Here is a 21,346-nt window from a genome sequence, read left to right on the forward strand (position 1 = left end):
GTCCATGATCGCATCGAAGGCGGATAGAATGCGCTCTTTTAGTTCCGTCATCGTGCGCACGCGAACTGCGTAGACCTGGGCTTTCACGAAACCCCAAACAAAATAATCACAAATTGTCAGGTCAGGAGACTGTGGGGGCCAGGGCATTGTCGGTGGCCTTCGACCCATCCAGTTGCCGGAAAAAGTTCTGTCAAGCCAGTCTCTCACTGTGGTGGCGTAATGCGGGTGTGCTCCGTCTTGCGGGAAGATGCACACCTCCCTTTGCATGTGCGAAGCTTCCAGCTCCGGCAAGACGTCCTGTTCGAGCATGCGAAGGTAGGCGTCGCCGGTGACCGTGCCCTCAAAAAGGAATGGACCGACAACGCCTTCCCTCCAAAGTCCACACCATACTACGACCTTTGGTGACTGGACAGCCTCTTCAATGATCCAGTGGGGGTTTGTCTCGGACCAGCAGCGGGTGTTCTGCTTGTTCACGTGCCCATCCAGATGAAAAATAGCTTCGTCCGTGAGAAGCAGAAACAGAAGGTGGTTCCTGTTTGTGGCGATGCGCCCAAGTTCGTCCACGCAGAACTGCTTTCGCCGTTCATAGTCATCTGGCCGCAGCTCGAACAAGACCTGTGGCTTGAACGGATACATTTGTTGGCGGATCACCCTACAGACAAAACTTTTACTGATACCAAGTTGTCTTGCGACTTGCCGCACGGACAGGCGTGGGTTCAATGCAAATGCCGCAAGCACGGCGTGACGTTTGTTCTGCTGTGGCGACCTCTCTTCAAGTACTCGCAGCCCGGTCTGCACAGTGTTCTCCGTGTTGAATGGGTGTACCCAGCGCATGACAGTCCGACGGGTGGGTGGACGCCTACGGAAAGTGGCTCGAAACTTCGATCTCACTTGCCTCATACTCCTGGTTTCTGTAAACCAAAGGACTACCTGTGCCCTCTCTTGGACGGTCAGGTGACGCATTGTGGCTGTTTTCTCACCAACCACGACAGAAAAGGTCTCGGAAGTGGCGTCCGAGGATGCAAGTGACCAGCGAAAGAAAGACGACACGCAGACGAAATCCGCCGGCAGGAAGAGCGCCGTCAGCGTTGTCGTTATGCAACCGCGTTTTCTTTTATTTTTGTTACTTGAAGTTTTGCTATCTCTGTCTGCATTTATTTTCAAGCCAAAGGTAGATTACAAAGAAGATTATGTTCGTGTCAATAAACCACGGTCGAGGCGGGCACTTTCGATATTTCTTTAAAAGCAAACCGAAACCAGAGCTCTGACTGAAACTAGAGTAACTGTATATATGCTCTGCTTGCAGAGCCAGAGTAGCGCGTTCTTTTCCTTTCGCCGCCATCTCCGTATTGGCGGAGAAGTGGTCACGTGCGCAGAACTGGATCCGACCTTCGTGCGGGAAAGCGGCCTTCCAGAGCGCCGAGTTTCGGGGGGAACATATTTTCCGCTTTGCGTTCGCAAAATATAGATCCAAGACCAAAATCGAACGAACCGAAAGCTTCCTAAGTCATTGAACATTATGTGTATCAACTGGGTACAGTACAATCCCATTTTTTTTATAACGCGAGCGATGTTTTGAGACATTCGTTTTCAGGTTGTGTGAAGCAGACGACACGGACGACGATCGCGTTCCCCGCGTGTGCGGCTCTCGCAGAGTGATACGCGATACCGAAACGCGACCGGCACATCCGGCCGTCTTGGCGAGTCGGTGAGCTCTCGTTTGAAAGCGGAGGGACGGCGTTTTCGTCGGCCGCTACGTCGTTTACCGCATTAAATTTTGCATGCGCGTAGAAAGAGCCCCGTGAAAATGACAGGCTGTAGTGTTACCAAGTGCACAAATCGCGCAGACAGCGGCAAGAGCTTGTGCCGGATTCCAACGGCGAGACAGGATGTGAAACGCCGCCTCGTCTGGCTTTTTCGTATGGGAAGATCATTTTAATCATTGTCTGCCCTTTTACAATACCCCAAATGATTTCTGCTGGCAGTTGTGTAGATAAACATGTTTAAGAGACTGTTAGTTCTGTGCCTGTTCGCAATTTCTTCAAGGGACCCTGTCGGTGGTAGTAAAACAGTTTAATAGGTTCAGCAAAATGTTCAAAATAGAAGAGAAAGCGAGATGTAGGTTGGTGTCCCACACCGAAAGTAGACGGAGCTCTATCGCCCTATTCTCGGGGCGGAATATACTGGTCAATAGGAAAACAGTCAATCTCGGCATCATTCTGGTTCCTGCAACGAATTTGACTGCGTTTTCAAAGACTTGTCCGCAATAAAAGTGGAATGTCGGCGGACTTTTTTTTTTATATTAAGCAGTTTGCACCTTGCGGCATCTCCCAAAGTTTGGAGCACCGTCTAACATTTATTATTCGCGAGCCCCTATTGTTTGCGATTCAAGCGAAATCAAAATTTAGCCAAACTTGAAAGCATGCGAAAATTTTGGTCTCCAAGAGCTCTCAATTCGGGCGTCTCGAATTCGTGAAATGGCAAAAACTTCGGAAAGAAAAGAAAGAAAAAGTTGTACACTATTTTAGCATGAAAGTGGGGGTGCTCTACATTCCTCAGATTCGCATATAATTGGAACGCACGAAGGTAAAGCACTGTTCCGCCTACATAATATCACATAAACCGTCTGCTGAAAAAAAAAAAAAAAAAAATCACAGGCTGAGCAGCGCGGCACTTGCTCTTCGATTGAACACAAGAGGAAAATAAGCAGGCCTGCGTTCTTTTGCTTCTTACGATCGCTCGAGGGGAAAGGTCCTCCAAAAGTTGGGCAGGCAGGGGGCTCACGACGCTATCTGCGTCCCAGCAACAGCGACTTGAAGACTTCACTTCACACGCGACCCGCGGTAGCCGCGGGTGCGCACGCGGGTGCGCTTTTTGCGAGAGGGAGACAGGAAACGACGGGACAACGATCACGGCGCATGCGCGGCTCGTTGCCGCAGGCCGCGCTATTTTCCTTCCGCAGCGCGCCACAGCACGCCGCAGCACGCCGCCTCGCGTCTGCGTTTTCGTGCCCCTGTAAAAACCGACCTTGGCTTCCCGCAGTGCTTGGCTCCAGAATGGCACCATTGCGGTACTCTGCTCCGCAAGCGGAGTTACTCTAACTGAAACAAGCAGGTAGCGCCATCTATCAATAAGAGCGTCAAACACACCTCGCACCTCGACTTGGTCGTCTGCGTCGCCGCCCGCCTTTGACCCAGGCAAGTTTCTTGGCCTTTTTTTTACAGAAAGGGAACTACGCTTTGTAATTTTACTAGAAAAAACCGACCTGGTGAAATACACCTTTGACGAGAAGTTTAGATTGCTACGTGCAGGCGTCGATTTTTACAGTGCATTTTAAATCGAGCCTGGTTGACTTGAGCCACCGTATATATATATATGCTGTATATATAGGGTGTTTCAAAGAACGCAGGCCAAATCGCTCCTGCGAAGACTACTCATCGCAACGAAAAAAGGCTTGTGGTGTTTTGGTCCTGGGCCAGGGGCCTATTTAGGAAAATTATTAAAGTCCGGGATAATTAAGTTGCTAATTATTCTTGCGTAATTAACTTTTTTTAATATTGTGTTTAAGGGCATGGTTTATGTTAGAAAAGTGCTGAGCATCATCGAAAAACACCAAATCAACAAATTGCAGAATGATAGAAGGCACGCGAAGTTTTTACGGCTTTCTAAAAAACCGCACCAATTCGACGGGTTTTATATATATTTATATACCGGGTGTTTTTGCGAAGACTTTCAAAAATCCTAAAAATTAGGGCGATTGAAAAAAGAAGAAACTCTCTTCGGGAACAAACTACCAGCCACGGCGGACGTCAGGAATTGCCAAGAACCTACTAATTAGCCAGATAATTAATTAAAACGTGTTAATTAACTTTTTAATTAGGGGAAATAGACATATGATTCCAATTAGAAAGTTGCTGAGCGTTATCGAAAACCACTAAATCAGTCATTTTCAGAAAGACTTTAAGCGCTTGAGAAGAGTAGTAGCGCACTAAAATTACCACTCGTGGAGCAGGTAGTACAAGGCTGGGGCTAGATAAGAGGCGGAAAAATCGCGCGGGCGCCTTACCGCAACCGCTAGCCTTGTACCTGCTCCACGAGTGGTAACTTTAGTGCGCTACTACTCGTCTCACGCGCTCAAAATCTTTCTGAAAATGACTGATTTAGTGGTTTTCGATAACGCTCAGCAACTTTCTAATTGGAATCATATGTCTATTTCCCCTAATTAAAAAGTTAATTAACAAGTTTTAATTAATTATCTGACTAATTAGTAGGTTTTTGGCAATTCCTGACGTCCGCCGTGGCTGGTAGTTTGTTCCCGAAGAGAGTTTCTTCTTTTTTCAGTCGCCCTAATTTTTAGGATTTTTGAAAGTCTTCGCAAAAACACCCGGTATATCAGAATGTTTAGCACTATATATCGCAAAATATAAATACCTCAAGAGAGGAGGAGGAGGAAAGGAGGGGCACACCCTCCTCTTCGTACGCTCCCCCCACCCGTACTATTGAAGTTTTTTTTTTTATTATTATTTTTCTTTTTAGTATACAGTTGACACATTTACTGCTCCCACCTGAGAGCAAAGATGCTAGGTGTGCTTTGCCATTTATGAAGTGTGTTTTTTTTCTGTGAGACAAGTTTTTGTTTTAGACCAGTGATATTTTTGGAATCTGTAATCTTCCTATACGTAGTTGCAACTGTCACAGTGAGGGGAAACCTTAGTGGTAGGCCTGTTAACTACCCGTATAAACTGCACATGCTAGAACCATTCTTTTAGCCTGGTTCTGGAAGGTGCTGAGACAGATCCGCAGGGCGTTGGGGTACCTTTAGAGGGTACTTAAATGCTGAGGACTATCATGTGACCGTCGTCGTCCCCAGATCATAGTCAATCATTGCTCTCAGACAATGCTATTGCAAACAAAGATTTCTATCTGGTGACCCAGCTTGCCTCTAGACAGCACTGAAGTGCTAAAAACTACCACGGGATGGTCGTTGTCCTCAGGTTGTAGGCAGTTATTGGTTTTAGACGGTGCTACTACAACAAAGTTTTCTATTTGGTGCCCCAACTTGCCTCCAGACGGCACTGAAGTGTTGAGAACTACCACGGGATGGTCGTCGTCCACATATTGTAGTCGATCATCGGTCTTAGACGGTGCTATTATAACATAGTTTTCTATTTAGTGACCTAACTTTCCTTCATACGGTACTGAAGTGCTGGAAACTACCACGGGATGGTCGTTGTCCTCCGACTGTAGCCAATCGTTGGTCTTAGACGGTGCTATTACGATAAAGTTTTCTACCTTGTGACCCACTTGCTTCCAGGAGGCACTCAAGTGCTGAGAACTACCACGGGTTAGTCATCACCCCCAGATTGTAGGTTGATCTTTAAAACAAAAAAAGTGTAATCGTTAAATTAATTATAAATGATTGACACATGAAAATGTAATCCTGACATGTTACAAAATGAAAAGACAGACACAAGGGTACTGCCATCCTTATTCCAGATGCAACACTGACAATAAGCACATTCAAGTTTCATTAAGTGATATCTCACTGTGCTTAGGTGTTCCTGATATTTGGTGCAGTTGCAAATCAACATATGCAATTATTTTTATGAACGTGGGCTTTGCTTAGTTCCAATGGCTTATCCTGAATTGTCCTTTTCTGTAATATTCTATAGTGAATTTGTACGAGCTGCATTCTGTGCGAGGAAAGTTTAGAAACAGCTATCCAGGGCCGTAGGAAAATATATTAAAATGAAGCTATTCAACGATAGCTGTAAAACAAAAGACCATGTTGAAGGAAGTGTTGTGGGTTGTTAGCTTATATTTCAATGTCTCGGGTGAATATGACTTTGACAAAGAAATATGTTGTGAGCAAGACCTTTAATGTTATCAAGAAAATAGCCTGATAAGTAGAATTTCAATTGTGTGCTTCATAAAACTCACTTCAAGGATAGTTCTCACGGACGTCACAGTCGGGGATTAAGGGATGTGTCAGTGCCATTACCAGGTACTGACATAGTTTCGGGATCGGCGCCGGCAACGTTGGCCGCTGCTTTCTTTGGATGCGTCGCTACGGCGTCTGCGGCGCACACACTGCACGTTTCTTTCTTCTGGTGTACGGTCACGGTCGCAGTGGTGCAGTAATGCCGATGTGTGCGATGTTCGACTGCCGAAGCAGAAGCAAGTCATCTGCACAGCAGAGTAACACAGTGCCAAGTGTAGGGCTGCGCCGTTTGCCAAAGGTGATAAGGCGACAGTGTGAGCGTACAAAGCTGCTGTCCGACAAACGCCGAAGCCTCTGGCTTGCTCGCATACATCGGAAATCTTAAGAACCTGGACACTGTCCGTGTCTGCGGTCGTCACTTCATTACCGATAAGAAATACGTTGCTCATCTATACGTGGATCGCTTGATGTTTCTGTTCGCACTCTGTGCGCATTGTCATAGCGGCCGAGGTAGTATTTGGTGTCTAGATAGCGTCACGCTGCAGGTATTTGCTTTTACCTTTCTCGCAGCGTTTCTGTAATTGTATAGTGTTTCTAGGACACTGGTGTCGATGATGTTGCGGTGACGGCGCCGAGTTCACCTAGCTAACATGCTGCCAATTCTAATGCGGCAAGTACGGGCACTTCTCTTCGCTGGCAACCAAACCTTCGGCTCTTCGGCTTTCATAAAGACACTTGTTTTTTTTTTGCCTGTCAACTCGTGTCGCTGAGCACGAGGATACGCTTCGATGGGAGACGCATCGCTGTCAGGCTCTTGACCCATCAACTCGTAAAATAGTTATAAGGGCATCCAGGGCCTTGAAGGCCTTCATTGGCTGTAGCGACACGTAGCATGTCGACGAAACCAGGTAGTTAATTATAAGCAGTGAGAGAGTGCAGGCGAGCTGGTAATTAATCGACTTCTTGTAAACCCCTCCCCATCTCAGGGTTTACAAGATGTCAGTTAATTATGCCCACCACGCGCGTTTTGGTAGTGTCTGGGAGCACGTCCACATTCTGGAGTGGTGTCCGCGGCAACGCGTAGCGTGTACGGATCGACGCCGTCGCACATCTTCACTTTAGACCCATACGGAGCCCATGTGGGTCCCACAAGCTCTTCGAAATAGGAAGGGCAGAACTTATGGCGGATGGCTTTCGCCATCGCGCTGTACGGGCGATACAAATTCCGTAGCGAAGACGAAATCAAGCGGTGGCACATGCGCCGGCGGCAGCGTTCGCGTCTGCTTTTCAGTACCTGGCAATGGCGGCCGGCGGGCGGGAGAAATGACGTCACATGAGAACTATGTATGGGACAAATCATCAAGAGAAGCTTAGTCATAATTGTTAATATAAGCCTTCGTAACTTTTATGAACACGCCATTATCTTTAGTTATTTGCATATGCACTAGACATTACACATATTTCAATAATTCAATAAATGATTTTTTTAATGAAATGGTAACTTGAGTGAGTTGGTAATTCACACAAGACAAACAGTGAGAAACACAACATGATGCTTTGAATAAAGGGAGATTCTTTATGTATAAAGGCATAAGGGGGAATAGCCACAAGTACTTTATTCCGACTAATTCAAGACTTTTGACCTGTTGTGAAGATTTTCAAGTTCATATTCCAAGAGCTCCACTGACCGAGATGATAGGGTCCAGTGAGTTCAGATCCGTCTTAAAAATACTAAAGCTCAACATTTTCCCCAATGTGAATGTTTTAGCTTACTTCCTGAACCGCAATCGCCTAGCTTCCACCTCTCACCCTATAGGTGTTAAAGCTATTAGAATAAAACGCACTAGTAGAGAGATAATATTTTAGTTCATAAAGATAATTTGCAATAAATTCAGTCAAGGGCATAAAGAGCTTACAGAAAAAGCTCTGGTGTAATTTTTGTGTATTTTTTTTTAGATTATACGCTAACCAAACGACTCGGGTTTGTGTTATCGGTTTTGGGATCTCAAGGCTGCTCAAACCACCCACCGTGGGTGCCGTTTTCAGGATAATGGCGTTCTGGGGCATATATAACCTTGACAGGTAATATGTGCCTATGGAAGGACAGATCAATTCAAAACGGCAGAGGCTGCACAGCTACCTTTTTTGCGAACTGTACAGTGTGAAACTGAAGTTAGTTTGGGGATGCAGCAGATGTTTAACGATGGTACAGAGCGGTTCTTTCACCTTGCTGAAAGCAACGAGTACGATCGATGCAAGGACCCATACCTCGCGACCTGATCTCTCGACGCCTTCTATTGGACGATTTGCGGGCATTTTCGCTACTGCCTTGGCGAGCTCTTCATTGTTTTGAAGTTCATGGACCTCAGGCATGATTCTTGATTTTTGTAGTCATCTTACCTGCCTACTTATTCTCGATGATGTTTTGCCTTCAGCGATGTAGGAAGTAGAGCGTCCTTCTCGCGTTTGGTGGAATTTGGGGCCCTTCGATGGCTCTTTTATCTCGAAGTGTGAGCTCGAAAACTACTGTCGCTGTCAAAATATTTTGTTATCATCCGATAATAAACACACTGTCACAGATGTAAAGAGCTTTGTTTATTTAAAGCCTTGACTCCTGTTTTTGAAATGTCAGCGAACAAATGATTGAATTTGGAGACCTCGAATTCGTTACTCACCGAAGAAACGCAGCAAAAAGCAGCCGCCTCAGCCGACTACCACGGTTTGCCACGGCAGAGTTTGCTTACATCACGTGATTCCTCTCCGCCCATCGCACCCGTCGCTCTCAGTGTTCTCGAGTTCGCTCTGTGTGTTCCTACATTCCCTACGCAAATCCAGCGTTTTGGCTCGCTGACGTCGCAACACCAACAACACGGGCCGCCCGCGTTCACACGCAGTAACCAATTGCTGCCATTTGCTATCATCGTCACTACATTTTATTTTATCTGCATTATTTAGTCACACAGTTACGCGCTACAAACGTGTTTTTATACATTTAAATGGAATTGAGAATACTAACTAATCTTTTTGAAACGGCTTATTTCCACAAAAAAAAAAAAAAAAAAAAACGACCAATTTTAATTTAGCACCAAGTCTTTAGTCGTTTTTAGGGGTGTCGCGAACTTTTGTTGAACCGGATTTTTAGGTCGAACTTTCGGGGTTCGACCCTCGAACTTTTAACCAGATTCGACCGGTTCGACTTTGTGGACAGTGTGGCCAAACATTGATACAAGCATTTCTAGGTTGGGAGAGTTTTTTCTTCTTTTTTTTTATACAAAGGTTTTTTTTTTAATTTTATGAACAGTTGCAATTAAAAGAAACTAATTCTAATCACTAAAGAAGTTAACTTCATTTTTTGTACTGTATTAACTGAAATAACCAATCAGTGCTTCCCTTAAATCATCCCCTAGCCATCACCATATAATTCGAAGCCAACTGGCCAGCCTGTCGCGCATGCGCATAGCAGTCGAACCTGAATCGAACCTTTGTCGGACTTTTCACAAGAAGTGCGAAAAATTCGAACCTGGTCGAAGTCGAACCCCGACCGGTTCGCGACATCCCTAGTTGTTATCGTCTCCGGCACGGGGTATCAAGTGAAAACATCGCGTCCCTAATCGGAAGCGTCTTCGAATTACTCCGAGTTGGTCGCTTGTTTCGAGCTGGACCCGATGTCAGCAATTCGTGCCGATCTAGGGAAAACTAGGGAACAACCCGCCCGGCAACCCCAAAATTGCAGAGAAAGTTGCCCCGTTTGAAGTGGGCCTTAGCTAGGGGCGCGTCTGTAAACCTGAGTTAATGATGGTGCAACTTGAATTTAATCCCATGCTTAGCCGAGCTCGGTTTAGGGTGGTAAACCGACTTGGGGAAGAGCAGCTTTGGGCTAAAGTGAGCGACGTTGGTGCAACGAGCGCCATGACGATGCAATTTTGGCACCCGTGATTGACTCCATCGGATTGTGGTCGGACTTAACACGAAACGGAGTATAGGGTGTTTTCACATGACGTCAATCCGCCATTTTGTTGTTTGCTTTTTTCAAACAAAATTCCTAATTTGAAGGATTGCATCGCAACCTGTTGAGGAGATGTCAGCCTTGCAAGACTTATAAGCTTTTATGCTCTACGCCTATGAGGGGTCATGTAAATACTTGGAATTCTCGCCTTCAGCACACGCCACACAGCTCACAACAACATGGTGAGCGAAATTGCGTCAGTGAAAACACCCTATAGTCGGGGGTATAATGGCAGCAGGCTTTCTGTCCGGTGTCTTGGGGGGAACAAAACGCTGGCTGCAGCGTTTTCCTTTTTCTTTTTTCTTTTTTTTTTTTTGTGTCTTCTTTATACTTTGATGTCTCTGATGCGTACGACACTTTTTGTGTTGAAGGTCAAATAAGACCGATTAGACGGATTCTTAGGGCTCTGGAAAGCGTCAGTATGCTTTGCTGAAAAAAAAAAAAAAAAGCTTTAAATTCCGGTCGGGTGACAACTGCGTAATTAAGGAGGTAAAGAAATGTAAGCATTTTAATGAACTTATTCTGTCTTTCTTTTTTTTTCCGGAAATCGTCGAGCGTGTACAGGAAAACAATACTCCCTATCTTAAAGGACCCATGAAACGAATTTTGGGCTGGAGTAAATCAATTTATATTGGGATTTTAGTAATAGCACATCGTTCAGTGGGTCAAAAGAACAAAGGCAGAAAGTCAGAAGCCTGACTTTCGCTACGAAAATTTGCAAAACATAGCGGACTATTTCGTACCTCCTTCCCTTCGTAAACTCTCCGCCTTTTCACTGTGATACATCCGCGGACCCCGCAGCGCGTCACCGGGCTACTAGCCACCATAACCGGGCCCCCGCAGCGCGTCACCAGGGCCCAAGCGCACGTCACACGACACCGGACCTCACTTAATCCCTTTACCCCTAAGCTGACATTGCGGTGGAAGCTACGCGCTTGCCGGACCAATCAGCCGTCTCCCTTTCATCACCTGACCTCATTCTCTGCGGGTCGGTATGCGCGAGAGAGCATGGTCACGTGGAAAATGTGTGACTGGCCCAACGAGCACGTAGCTTCCACAGCACTGTCAGCTTCGGGGTGAACGGGTGGGGAAAGCAACTAGTCGGGATTTTGAGCGACGGGCTAATCTTCTAGGGGGACAATGGCTGTGTCCGGCTACACAAGCCAGATTCCGAGCAAGAGGGGACTCCCCCCTTTCCGACTTCTTGAACTGCTTGGTACAATGCGCGATTTATGAGTTGAGGAGGAAAGCTAAACAGAAAAAAGTTGAAAAAGCGTTTCAGGACTCCTTTAAAGGGCAACTCCGCTCAATTTTTTCTACTGAAAAAACAATGTAATTCTATTCAGTATAATCTAGAAAGGCTACACGTCAAATATTAGAATTGAATTCCGTCTAAAAAAGTTGTAAAAGCGCGAAAGTAACAATATCGGCTAACTATAGCGGGAACGTGCGGCGCAGCCAACACTGCACTTCCGCCGATCTGCTTCCGCCGCTTCCACCGTCAGTGACGTCTATAGCATGCGCAGGTGTTTTCTTCGTTTTTTCGTTTCGAGGTACACATCCCACAGGCGGCGCCACGCTCGCCGCCTCCGGCGGTCACTCTGCCCTCTGACTCAACCAACTGTTGTGACTCCGCCTACTCTACCTCGGAGGCGGTGTCCACGTGATCGGCGAGCGAACGCGGAGGCTCCGGTTGCGTCTTTGCTGTTGTGCTGGTTGTGCCGTGTTCATCTTTCGTTGCTTCGTGTTTTATTTAGGCAAGAGGCGCGTAGATTTGTTGCTGGTGTGCCTTTGCAATGGCTGGCAGAAAGCGCAAAGGCAGAGACTCACGTTGTTGTGTCGCTGGCTGCCCGAACTACCAGCTAAACAGCCCAGGAGTCCTCTCTTCCACAGGTTTCCTGGCGACATTGAACGGCGGAAACTTTGGACGGACGCCCTGTACCTATGGGACCCCGAGAAGTCCTTGTCGCCAACTGCCAGGATATTGATCTGTTCCGATCACTTCTTGCCCGAATGTTACGAGCGAAATATGCGCGTGTTAGCTGACTGTGGCTTCTCGACGAAGTACGCGAAGCTGAAGCCGGACGCCGTGCCGTCGATCTTCGCACGCGGCACAGCTTCCCCGACAGCAGACTGCTCAGCGGTGGCTCCATCATGTTCAGATCTCGACAGCCAGGAAATTGAGTGGCTAACGCGATTTTACGTCGGCAACATATGCAATCAAATATTACTCCAGCACATCGCTTTGGCATAGACAAGTGTTGAGCGATTGCTCATGCAACCAAAACACGTTTTCACTACGCGATCGCGGGCTTTCGAGATGTATCTTTCTCGCGGGGCAATGTTAACACGATGCACGGTGCGTACGTTCACTGTCTCCTGACAGACTGGCAGTCGCTCATACGCAACAACTCAGTCGTTTCTATCGGAGAGTTGCATGGGTTCATATACACGGGGGCTATTGGAACTACGTAATCGGAATTTAGAACAACGAACGGTCGCACCACACAAGTTATTAGAACAACGAACAAAAGCCACACATGCTGACTTCGTTGCAACAGTCCTTACTCAGGCCCGTTCAGGTTAGAAATACAGCTCTCCCAGCGTGCAAGCGCGTGCAGCGTGCACGAGAACGTAGCGTTGACAAGCTTGTGATTGCATTGGCTTCCCCGCATAAAATAAGATATGACGGCGGCTACAGGCCCAGCTTGCATCTACTACAATTGCGTACAAAATATACCTTGGCAAGAACTTACCTCGTTGTGTGTTACGGTTCACAACGGAAATGAAGCGGGAGCCGTCCTGTGCAGCCGATGCGATGCAGACGACGCGTGTGCAGCGCCTGTCCGTGCGGAAGGCCACGTGACCCTTTCTATCCCACGTGGTGTGTGCATGCTCTCGACGTCGACCGTAGACGCTGACGATAGTGTTGCCCATCCTTGCCGAAGTTTCGGTTTCGTTTTGCGATTTTGCTTCTTTCAAGATTACTCGGAAATTAATTTACCTTTCGGGGAAAAGAGTATGCAGAGTCGTTTATGAGTGCTTTGCAAGGTAACATCATCCACTAACTCAAAATTTTCAAAATTGAGTGGAGTTTCCCTTTAAGTCCTTTTCCGTGCTAGCAAAGGCCGATGCGCTAGAGCGTGGCTCCGCAGAACGCGTTGTTTGCGCAGGAACACTCTCTCACAAAAGGCACTTCCAAAAGCCACTCGGTCGATAGCACCGAAGCCAACTTGGGGGGTAAAGTGCAGTCCCTTTTGGATGCTTTATTAAATTAAATTATTTATTATAATCGATGATTAGTTAAAGCACAAAAAAAAATTTCGAAACACCCTCAACGCGCAAAAAAAAATAAAAAAATAAAACGACGGTCATTGGCACAAAGTCGATCTTTCACGGTCAGTAACACAAGGTATGCCTGTTGACACAAGGAACATATGGCAGTTTAGTTTCGAGAACGAAATCGTATATTCATTGCAGGTGATATGAGCTATGTCTGGGGGTGCGTTGGAACGGGGCAGTGTTATGACTGGGCGGCGATTCGTATAAGCAGTTCCGATGTCGCCCGTAAAGAAAAAAAAAAAAAAAAAAAGGCGTCTCGTTGCCGTGAATGTGAATTGCTATGTGAATTCCGGTTGGTTGTTATGGTGCCGGCGAAATTTTTGCGTGTGAAACGTCCTGGCATGCAGACATAAAACACGCTTATGCACGATTTAACCTGTAGGGCACATTCTCGCTAATCGTAAGAAAGTATAAAAACTGGAATTGTTATGCACCACTCTAGGTTAATTTTTTTTTTTTTTTTTGTTTTTGCAATTCATTGCGCCCGCTGGTGGTGGGAACAGGGAAGTTGGCGACAGGCCGCCGTGTTGTATTGCGCGCGCCCAAACGAATCCCGGAAGCGGACAAGCGACGTTCGTAGGCTTCCCTATTTTAGTGCACTACAATCTACGATAACGCGCACGCTATAACTTAACCCTTCAAACAGTGGCAATGTGTGGAGTTGGGCTAGAATTGGTATACGGCGAGACACAGCGCGAGCACGACATCGACTATTTTTCGAGTTTTGCTCAGAGTGGGTGTGGACGAATACAAAGTTTTTTTCCTGTGTTGGTGCCCAAGATAGTCAATATTTCTCCTCTTTTTTTATAAGATTTAAAAAAAAATATATATAAAAACCTATATTTTTTTGTGTGTGTTAACGTCGTCGCGTTTTGTGCTTGCTGAACAGCGCTGTCTATTAAGTTCTTATATTGTGTTCTTGTTGTTTTCTCGCTTTTGTGTCCTTTGAACTGGGTTCAGAAACCTATAAATGCGAATTTGAGTTATCTATGTAGTTGACTATAGACCTTCTTCGCTTACTCTTGTCCCCAGCCTCCAAGCAGGCATATCCGGTATGGGCGACGAAAAAATAATTACACATTTGAACCTGCAAATAGTAAAAAAAAATATAGGGGACACAAAACGAGAATGAGTGACGGTTACGCTTATATCCTAAATGCATTCTATTGGCGTGGCGACGGCAAAACAATGTTTTCGCCCATACTGGAAGTGACGATATTTCAAGATAACGGCGCCCTTGGGAAAGAGGCCTATAGTCCGTTGCAACTCAAGAATGTAGGGCGAGGGAAAGGAAGGTGGGGGAGGAGGAAGCAGGCGGAACGCTGAAGAAAGGAGGAAGTTTCCTCCTCTCCTCTCCAGCGTTCCGACTGCTTCCACCTCCACGGCATTGCTTTCCCTCTTCCTACCTTCTTGAGTTGCAACGAACTATAGCTTTTAACGTTAATTTAAGTTTATTGTTCTCACAAATAAACACACATACACAGGTAGCGTATCATAGTCCGTTAAACGAAACCACCGGCCAAGTGTCTCTCCGCCGTTCGGCCGTCAAGGAAATTTTCCGGTGTCCGATATCCGTCCGTCCTCCTCTCGATCCCCTTCTTTCGCGCAGGGGTCGGTGTAAAGTCCCTTGATACTTCCTTTACAAGTAACGACAACCAATACAAATGACGAAGCATATTCCGCTGGAACAAGGTGGCGACACTCAGTTCAAACCTCTGCTGTGCGCCGCCATTCGCTTCCTAAAACCTGCACCGTCACGCAGTCGGCGCTTCAAAGAATAGAGTTTTAGTAATACGTATAGGGGCAAACGCAAGCCCCCTACGTTAGCGTTAACGTTGCGTCGACGGAACGTTACGGAGAGCGTCGAATACGCACTTTTAGTACAGCGGAAGAAGAACGCATACGTAAAGACTTGTAGCGCCATCTAGATGTGCTCCTGTAAACTGCTTCAAACAATCCAAGGCGGGTATTCGGTCAAGCCAATCCAAAGCCCCGATTCTCCTCGCTTTGTTACGGAAGGGCGTGTTTCTGTGTGCCTGTTGTGTACGTGTTTCTTTTTTTTTTTTTTTTTTTTTACCGACCGCACGTTAAACAATCTTTTTGGGTTCGACGGCGTGGCCAACGTTCTTGGCTATCGACACCCATCTTTGTGGGTGCTCGAAAGGGTTCGTCGCGTTGACTTCTTTGAAGAGGTTGATGCCATCTTCAATGGTAAAGCGAACCCGTACAATGCGCGTAGGACTTCCGCTGGTTTGCCTCACCGCCGCCATATTTCAAACTGGGCTAGTCTCGCGCTTTCCCGTGCGCGACGAGAGCAACGAGACGTACGTTCGCAAAAATCGATAGCGAGCGTACGTACGTAAGGCTCGCCGCAGTACGTACGTATGGCGCATGCGCAGTGTGAACGACACAACGTTAACGCTAACGTATGGGGTCTGCGTTTGCTCCTATACGTATTACTAAAACTCTCTAATGTCGCTACTTGTAGGAAGCTCTTATCTAGGGACTTTAGGTCGGTGTTGTCGGTGGCGTCATCTGTCGAGAACAGAGGTTATAGAGCGCTGAAAAAAAAAAAAGAAGAAATCTGTTATTTAAAGACCTTTTTTTCTTTTTTTCTGTTTGTTTCAGGCTACACGCCCTTCGACCTCGCCTGCATCACGGGACGCATTTGACACCACGAAGCAGCCATTGAAGCGCATGGAGCAGCGCTTAGTTTCCGGTGATATGCAACCGGATGCCAATTGCGCTTACCTGAAGCTTAGCTGACGTTCGCACGGTCGGCTTACGGTTTTGAAAAGCACTTGGTCTACTCCTGATAGGTTACGTACGATAAAAATATCAAGGTCTTGAAACACACCTTTTTGTCAGGGTAGCGTGCCTAAAATCTGACCGGCACCAGTTTCACTAGAGCCTGGGACTCCCCCCCACCAGCATCTCTCAAATATCTCGCCGCATATCTCTCTCCCTCCTCTTCCCTGGTTTCCTTCTACACCGGGAATACTGGGATTCGTCAATCTAAAATTCGCTCGCTCATCTTTCACACGGTCTCGCTTCCGCGCGGTATCTCTTACCCCCACGCTCATCTTTCACTCGGTCTCGCTTCCGCTCGGTGTCTCTTACCCCACGCTCGCGAAACAACTTTTATCTGCGTTGACATCGGCTGCCATTCGGAAGAACGGCTGCAACACCCCTGCGAAGAATCTTTAACAGGTAATGGAGGAGGACTCTGATTCTGAGAGTGTACCAGCAAAGCAACCACGGCAAGACCTCTGCAATGGCAAGGAGTACCTCTGCGGCGTTGGGAACTACAGACCAGGTTGGATGCAGAGATTCGCCACGTCGAGATACTATGCGGTCGCCTTTGGTGCCCTTGGTGTCTTCCAGGGAGCGTACCGCACGTACCTGGTGGCGACCCTGTCCACGTTCGAGAAGCGATTTTCGATGTCCAGTCGCAGATCGAGCATCATCACCATCGCGGACGACATCGGGCCCATCCTCGCCACCTTTGTGCTCATCCTGTGCGTCCGCAGAGCCAGTAAACCCAACGTGGTCGCCGTCGGAATGCTACTGTCCTTTTTGGGAGCTCTGGCAAGTGCTCTGCCTTACAGCGTCTACGGGAAAGGTACACACCTGATGGGGACGACCGGATCTTCTGGAACCGGACTGCAGATTCAGTTTTGCGGTGGTTCGAATATCGATGCCGCGCAATGCAGCGGCAGGAGGGAGTTTCATGGGGCCATGCTCCCCTTTGCTTTCTTGTTCGCGGGTAACTTCCTGAACGGGCTCGGAGGCACGGCCTATTATGTGATCGGCACAACCTACATGGACGACAACGTGAAGAAGACGTACTCGGCTCTCTACTTTGGTAAGTGCGATACAATATATAGGAACGAGTGGCGAGGATATAATCGAAACGTAGTTTAACAAGGCTTGTTGTTGGGCTAGTTGGTGCATGATGCCGAAGAAACTTGTTAGCGCAAACAGAGACGCACACACAGAAGGACACACGGAGAAGCGCTTGTCCGTGTCCCCTTCTTTGTGTCGGTCCTTTTTGCGCTTAGATGCTTCCTGGTTATGGGAGAAGTTGGTAGAAAGACGTTGAAAAGTGTGGGGTTTTGCTACGAACAGAAGTACTGATAGAGTAATCAAAGGATTATTTCAACAGCTTCAGCGATCTGAAGTCAGAAGCCGTCAAGCCTTGTATAGGCTATAATACCGCGGGTCGGTTCGATAAAACCTACCTTCGTGTCAACGACCGCTACACTATCTCTCTCTCTCTCTGCATACTGCAGAGAAGACACAGGTACATGACTAAGGACAGTGTACAAGAGATTTTATTTGACACTCTTAAAATAGCTGCACTGTCTCCATCCAAATTCTCCCTCAACCCCCCTGCCGCGCCGGCAAGATAAGAGAAAGCATTTACCTGCCAGACACGGGTCCCGAGAGCCGAAATGGAAAACCGTTGGTTACAACACCGACACCGGATCCAAACTCTATCATAGCCACTGTGCAAATCCCTTTTCCCAAGGCGAAAAAAAAAAAAAAAAAAGGCGAAACCTTCTCACCTGCCGGTTGTTACCACGTCCGAGGGTTCGAGCGGGTGAACAGAGAAAGATCCTCGAGGAAGAACTTGAAGAGGAAGGCCCCCAAGGCAGGCGGCCCTCCAACGCTTCACGAACACTTCGGAGCTCACAGCGAAGAGTCCGATCGTTCCGACCCGTGACCATTATGACGACCATCGGTGAAAAGTGACCAAAGGAATACCCACAAAAGGAACGTTTGGAAGCGTCAGAGAGGCAGCCGGCGCGTTTCGATAAAAAAACATTACTTCTTCGAGGCCCACAGAAATTAAGTTTCAGCGAGACGTAAGTTGTGACTGAATGTTCAAGATTACTTTTTTTTATGAAGAATATATACAACGTAAAGCGAAGCATTTACTAGAAAATACTTTTTTTTTGTAGAACATTAGAACAAAGTACATTAGAAAGGACGGTAAAATAAAACTGTTTGTATCTATAAACAACTTTTCAGAGGACTGCGCTGAAAATTATTGCGGTTGAAGCTTTCATATTCAGACCAAACTTTCTATGACAAGTATAAAGACTTCCAATTTAAACGTATACCAAGCCAAGCGCCTAATATTGCCACTTAACACGTATACGTAGCTAGTTCTTCATATTACATAATAATTTCGACCAGGCATAGCTGACTTCTTATTGTATTTCTAGTTCCAGACGGTTACCACTTCAAGCGAATGAATAAGTTAGAGAGAGCTAGTAGAATTAAACAAATAGAAAGAAAGAGAGAGTCTAAACGATTTCTATGCAGCCGAAATATCTCCTGGGTCTTTATATCTCACCCGCCCTGCCCAGTACGTTTTTGACATGCTGAACCAGGTGCGCCCAGAGGAACCAGGCATAGCAATATTATCGTCCTGCAGCTAAGACAGCCGCAGCAAGGTCTTTGGGTTTTAATGATCCGCACACGCGGATCATTCTGCCTCTGGTATAAATCATGGTAGATATGAAGCCATGTATAAATCTTTACCACAGAAAAAACAAAAAAAGCACCTTGTAATGGAGCTAGCTTGAAATGGACTGCGACTTCTTTCGTTATGCAGGATTTGCGTACGCATTCCGGCTCATGGGTCCGCTTTTTGGATTCTTCATTGCCTCTCTCTGCCTCAGTTTCCCCGAAGACCCTTTGGGTGAGCAGACTTTTGAGTTTTCAGAAGTTCTTTAGTGTACGCCGCACAATGGTCATGCATCTCAACGACAAAAAGGCGTCTACCCATTTTATCATGGTGACCGCATTGTTATTGAAGCCTGATGATTTATTATTGACTGACAAGTCTGACTCTTAAATCGTACTGTCTAGGAACATGTTTTTTTCCCCGTGTTGTACGCCGACCCCGCTGCCCTACTATAGGGTTAGACGGACTTCTGTTCCTAGGCTGGGTATTATCATATCCTGAACTGTTGATATTTTAGGTGATATTTTATTTTTAAGATGTCATGTGCCTTTGTGCCTCTCAAATTCAGCCGGAGCTTTGTACAGTCTTCATTAAAATTGCCACAACATCATTCGCTATGTCTGTTCCCTTGGAATCAGACCGCATACAAACCTTTCTGGCACGTCATTTGCTCAAAGACATCGTTGTTTTTCTGACACTTTTTATTTATTTTTTTTACTGACATGATTTTGTATGTTTAAAAGATAGAGCGGATAAACATGAAGATATCTTCATTTTGTGCATTTATATGCGAGGTCGATAGTATGTACTGTCTTGCTGACTTCTCAGAGCTCCCTGACAATATACTGCACGTGAGCACCCGGACCACTAACTATATCGACCCTCAATTCATTTTACGAATGGGAAGGGCGATCGTATAATGCTCCAATGATACAGTATGAGTTTCAAACCTGGCAGTTACCTTTTCCTGCTGCTGCGACTGCATGCTCATTGATTGATTGAATAAAAAAAGAACAATGATTGATGTTCGGAGTTCACCGCATGCATGTGTACGTGCAAAAGCTCCTTGGTGGTTTGTCCTACTATATGTGACATCTATGGAAAAAAAAAGTCGTATTTTTATCAACAGTGTTCGAATTAACGAAAGCGGTAGCTCTAGCACGGTCGCGCAATGCGGGTGGAATGGTGTCGTCACGTTCCTGAGGATGGAGGTGCGACGTGGTTAATTCTTATAGCCGTCCTGGTTGGCGTCATGGATGCCGCCACCATTGCTCGGCGATTCGTGAAGAGGTTAAGCGCGATTGGAGTTTTTAAAACCACCCAACATAGCGTGTAACAACTGGATACTGCCAAAGTGGGATTTCGCATAGCGCGATAAATGTTTGGAAACAACTGTTTAAGCAGACGACACGAAGATTTTCCCTTCTTTGCGCCATTCTTGGCAGGACGCCAGAGCTACCCTGTTCACTCTCTTTGCGCCGCACGGCCGACGGGAAGTCCCGACTTCCTCCTCGTAGCGCCAAAAGGGGAGAGAAGAAAAGTTTTTTCCCCTTCTTCGTGCGCGCGGCGGCGAAAGTCCACGAGGTCGATATATTTTCGAAGTGTTGCCCGTAAAGCTATCGCTTTAAAACGCCTTAACCTGTCGCTGAAATATTGTTTGTGAAAAACATATCGTAACGCAGATGAGCCAGGATTGGACATCAGAGATCCTCGATGGATTGGAGCCTGGTGGGTCGGCTACCTGGTCATAGCAATGGGCATCTTCGTGTGCGTTCTGCCTATGTTCTTCTTCCCCAAGAAGATACGACCAAATGCGGAAGCCAACAAGACTGGTTCTACAGAAAGAGAAGATACCAGTTTCAAGGCCGAAGTCAAGGGTGGGAACACTTCAATGTTTACAACACAAAAATTGGTAGCCATTTCTTGAGAAAATAACGAACCTTGCCTTTCGTACCATGGGAATGAACCAAAAAGCTTAGGTTCCGCCCGAGTGAAACGCTGGTGGTTGGAATTTGAGTGAGGCACCCAAGTTTGAAGAACTAGCAAACAACACAATAAGGTATTCGAAGGTGATTAATGAATACATTAAAAGAGAATATGGCAGTACGCACAGACGTTCGCCCTTTTTTTCGTCGTTCTTTTTCAACATAGCCCCTAAAGGGCCCCTGAAAAGAAAAGAAAATGTTTTTTAAACAGTCTGGTTTGGACATGTGTAACAAAAAATTAATTTTACGCGCAAAAAAAAAATATATATATATTTTTAGAGCAAAATTGACGGCGCAAGATGCGGTTTAGTCGGTAGTCACCTCCTTTCCACTTGTTTTCTCTCTCGGCATTTCGGGCGTGTGGAGGAGAGGTGGATCGGCTTGGCCTTCACGTTGAGGAGGAAAGACCGAATGAATTTATTCCGTAACGTTATGGACTTTGCGCGCAAATTTTCAAATAAATCTCTCGCTATCAATATTGCTCTAAAAAGTTTATTGGCGTTAGATTTATTTTTTGACACGCGTGTCTCAACCGAACTGCTAAAAAAAAAAAAAACTGTTTTCTTTTTCTTTTTAGGGGTTCTTTAAGTTGAGTC

At 46.4% G+C, this 21,346-nt stretch overlaps 1 protein-coding gene across 4 annotated transcripts in view; it reads left to right on the plus strand.

The window, feature by feature from the left end:
- LOC8037016 (solute carrier organic anion transporter family member 74D) overlaps nucleotides 1-21,346 on the plus strand; it is a 97,415-nt gene that overhangs the window by 64,896 nt on the left and 11,173 nt on the right. For 3 of the 4 annotated variants that reach the window (XM_042291855.1, XM_040216024.3, XM_029989179.4), the window contains exons 2-4: nucleotides 15,918-17,154; nucleotides 18,913-18,999; nucleotides 20,448-20,642. In XM_042291855.1, the coding sequence (XP_042147789.1) occupies nucleotides 16,503-17,154; nucleotides 18,913-18,999; nucleotides 20,448-20,642 (934 nt within the window). In that variant the 5' untranslated portion in view covers nucleotides 15,918-16,502. The remainder of the gene's footprint in view (nucleotides 1-15,917; nucleotides 17,155-18,912; nucleotides 19,000-20,447; nucleotides 20,643-21,346) is intronic. The other variant, XM_029989181.4, reaches the window with a different exon arrangement.

The sequence above is a fragment of the Ixodes scapularis genome, unplaced genomic scaffold (genome assembly GCF_016920785.2).
Source record: "Ixodes scapularis isolate PalLabHiFi unplaced genomic scaffold, ASM1692078v2 PGA_scaffold2__306_contigs__length_199485367, whole genome shotgun sequence".
NCBI lineage: Eukaryota > Metazoa > Arthropoda > Arachnida > Ixodida > Ixodidae > Ixodes > Ixodes scapularis.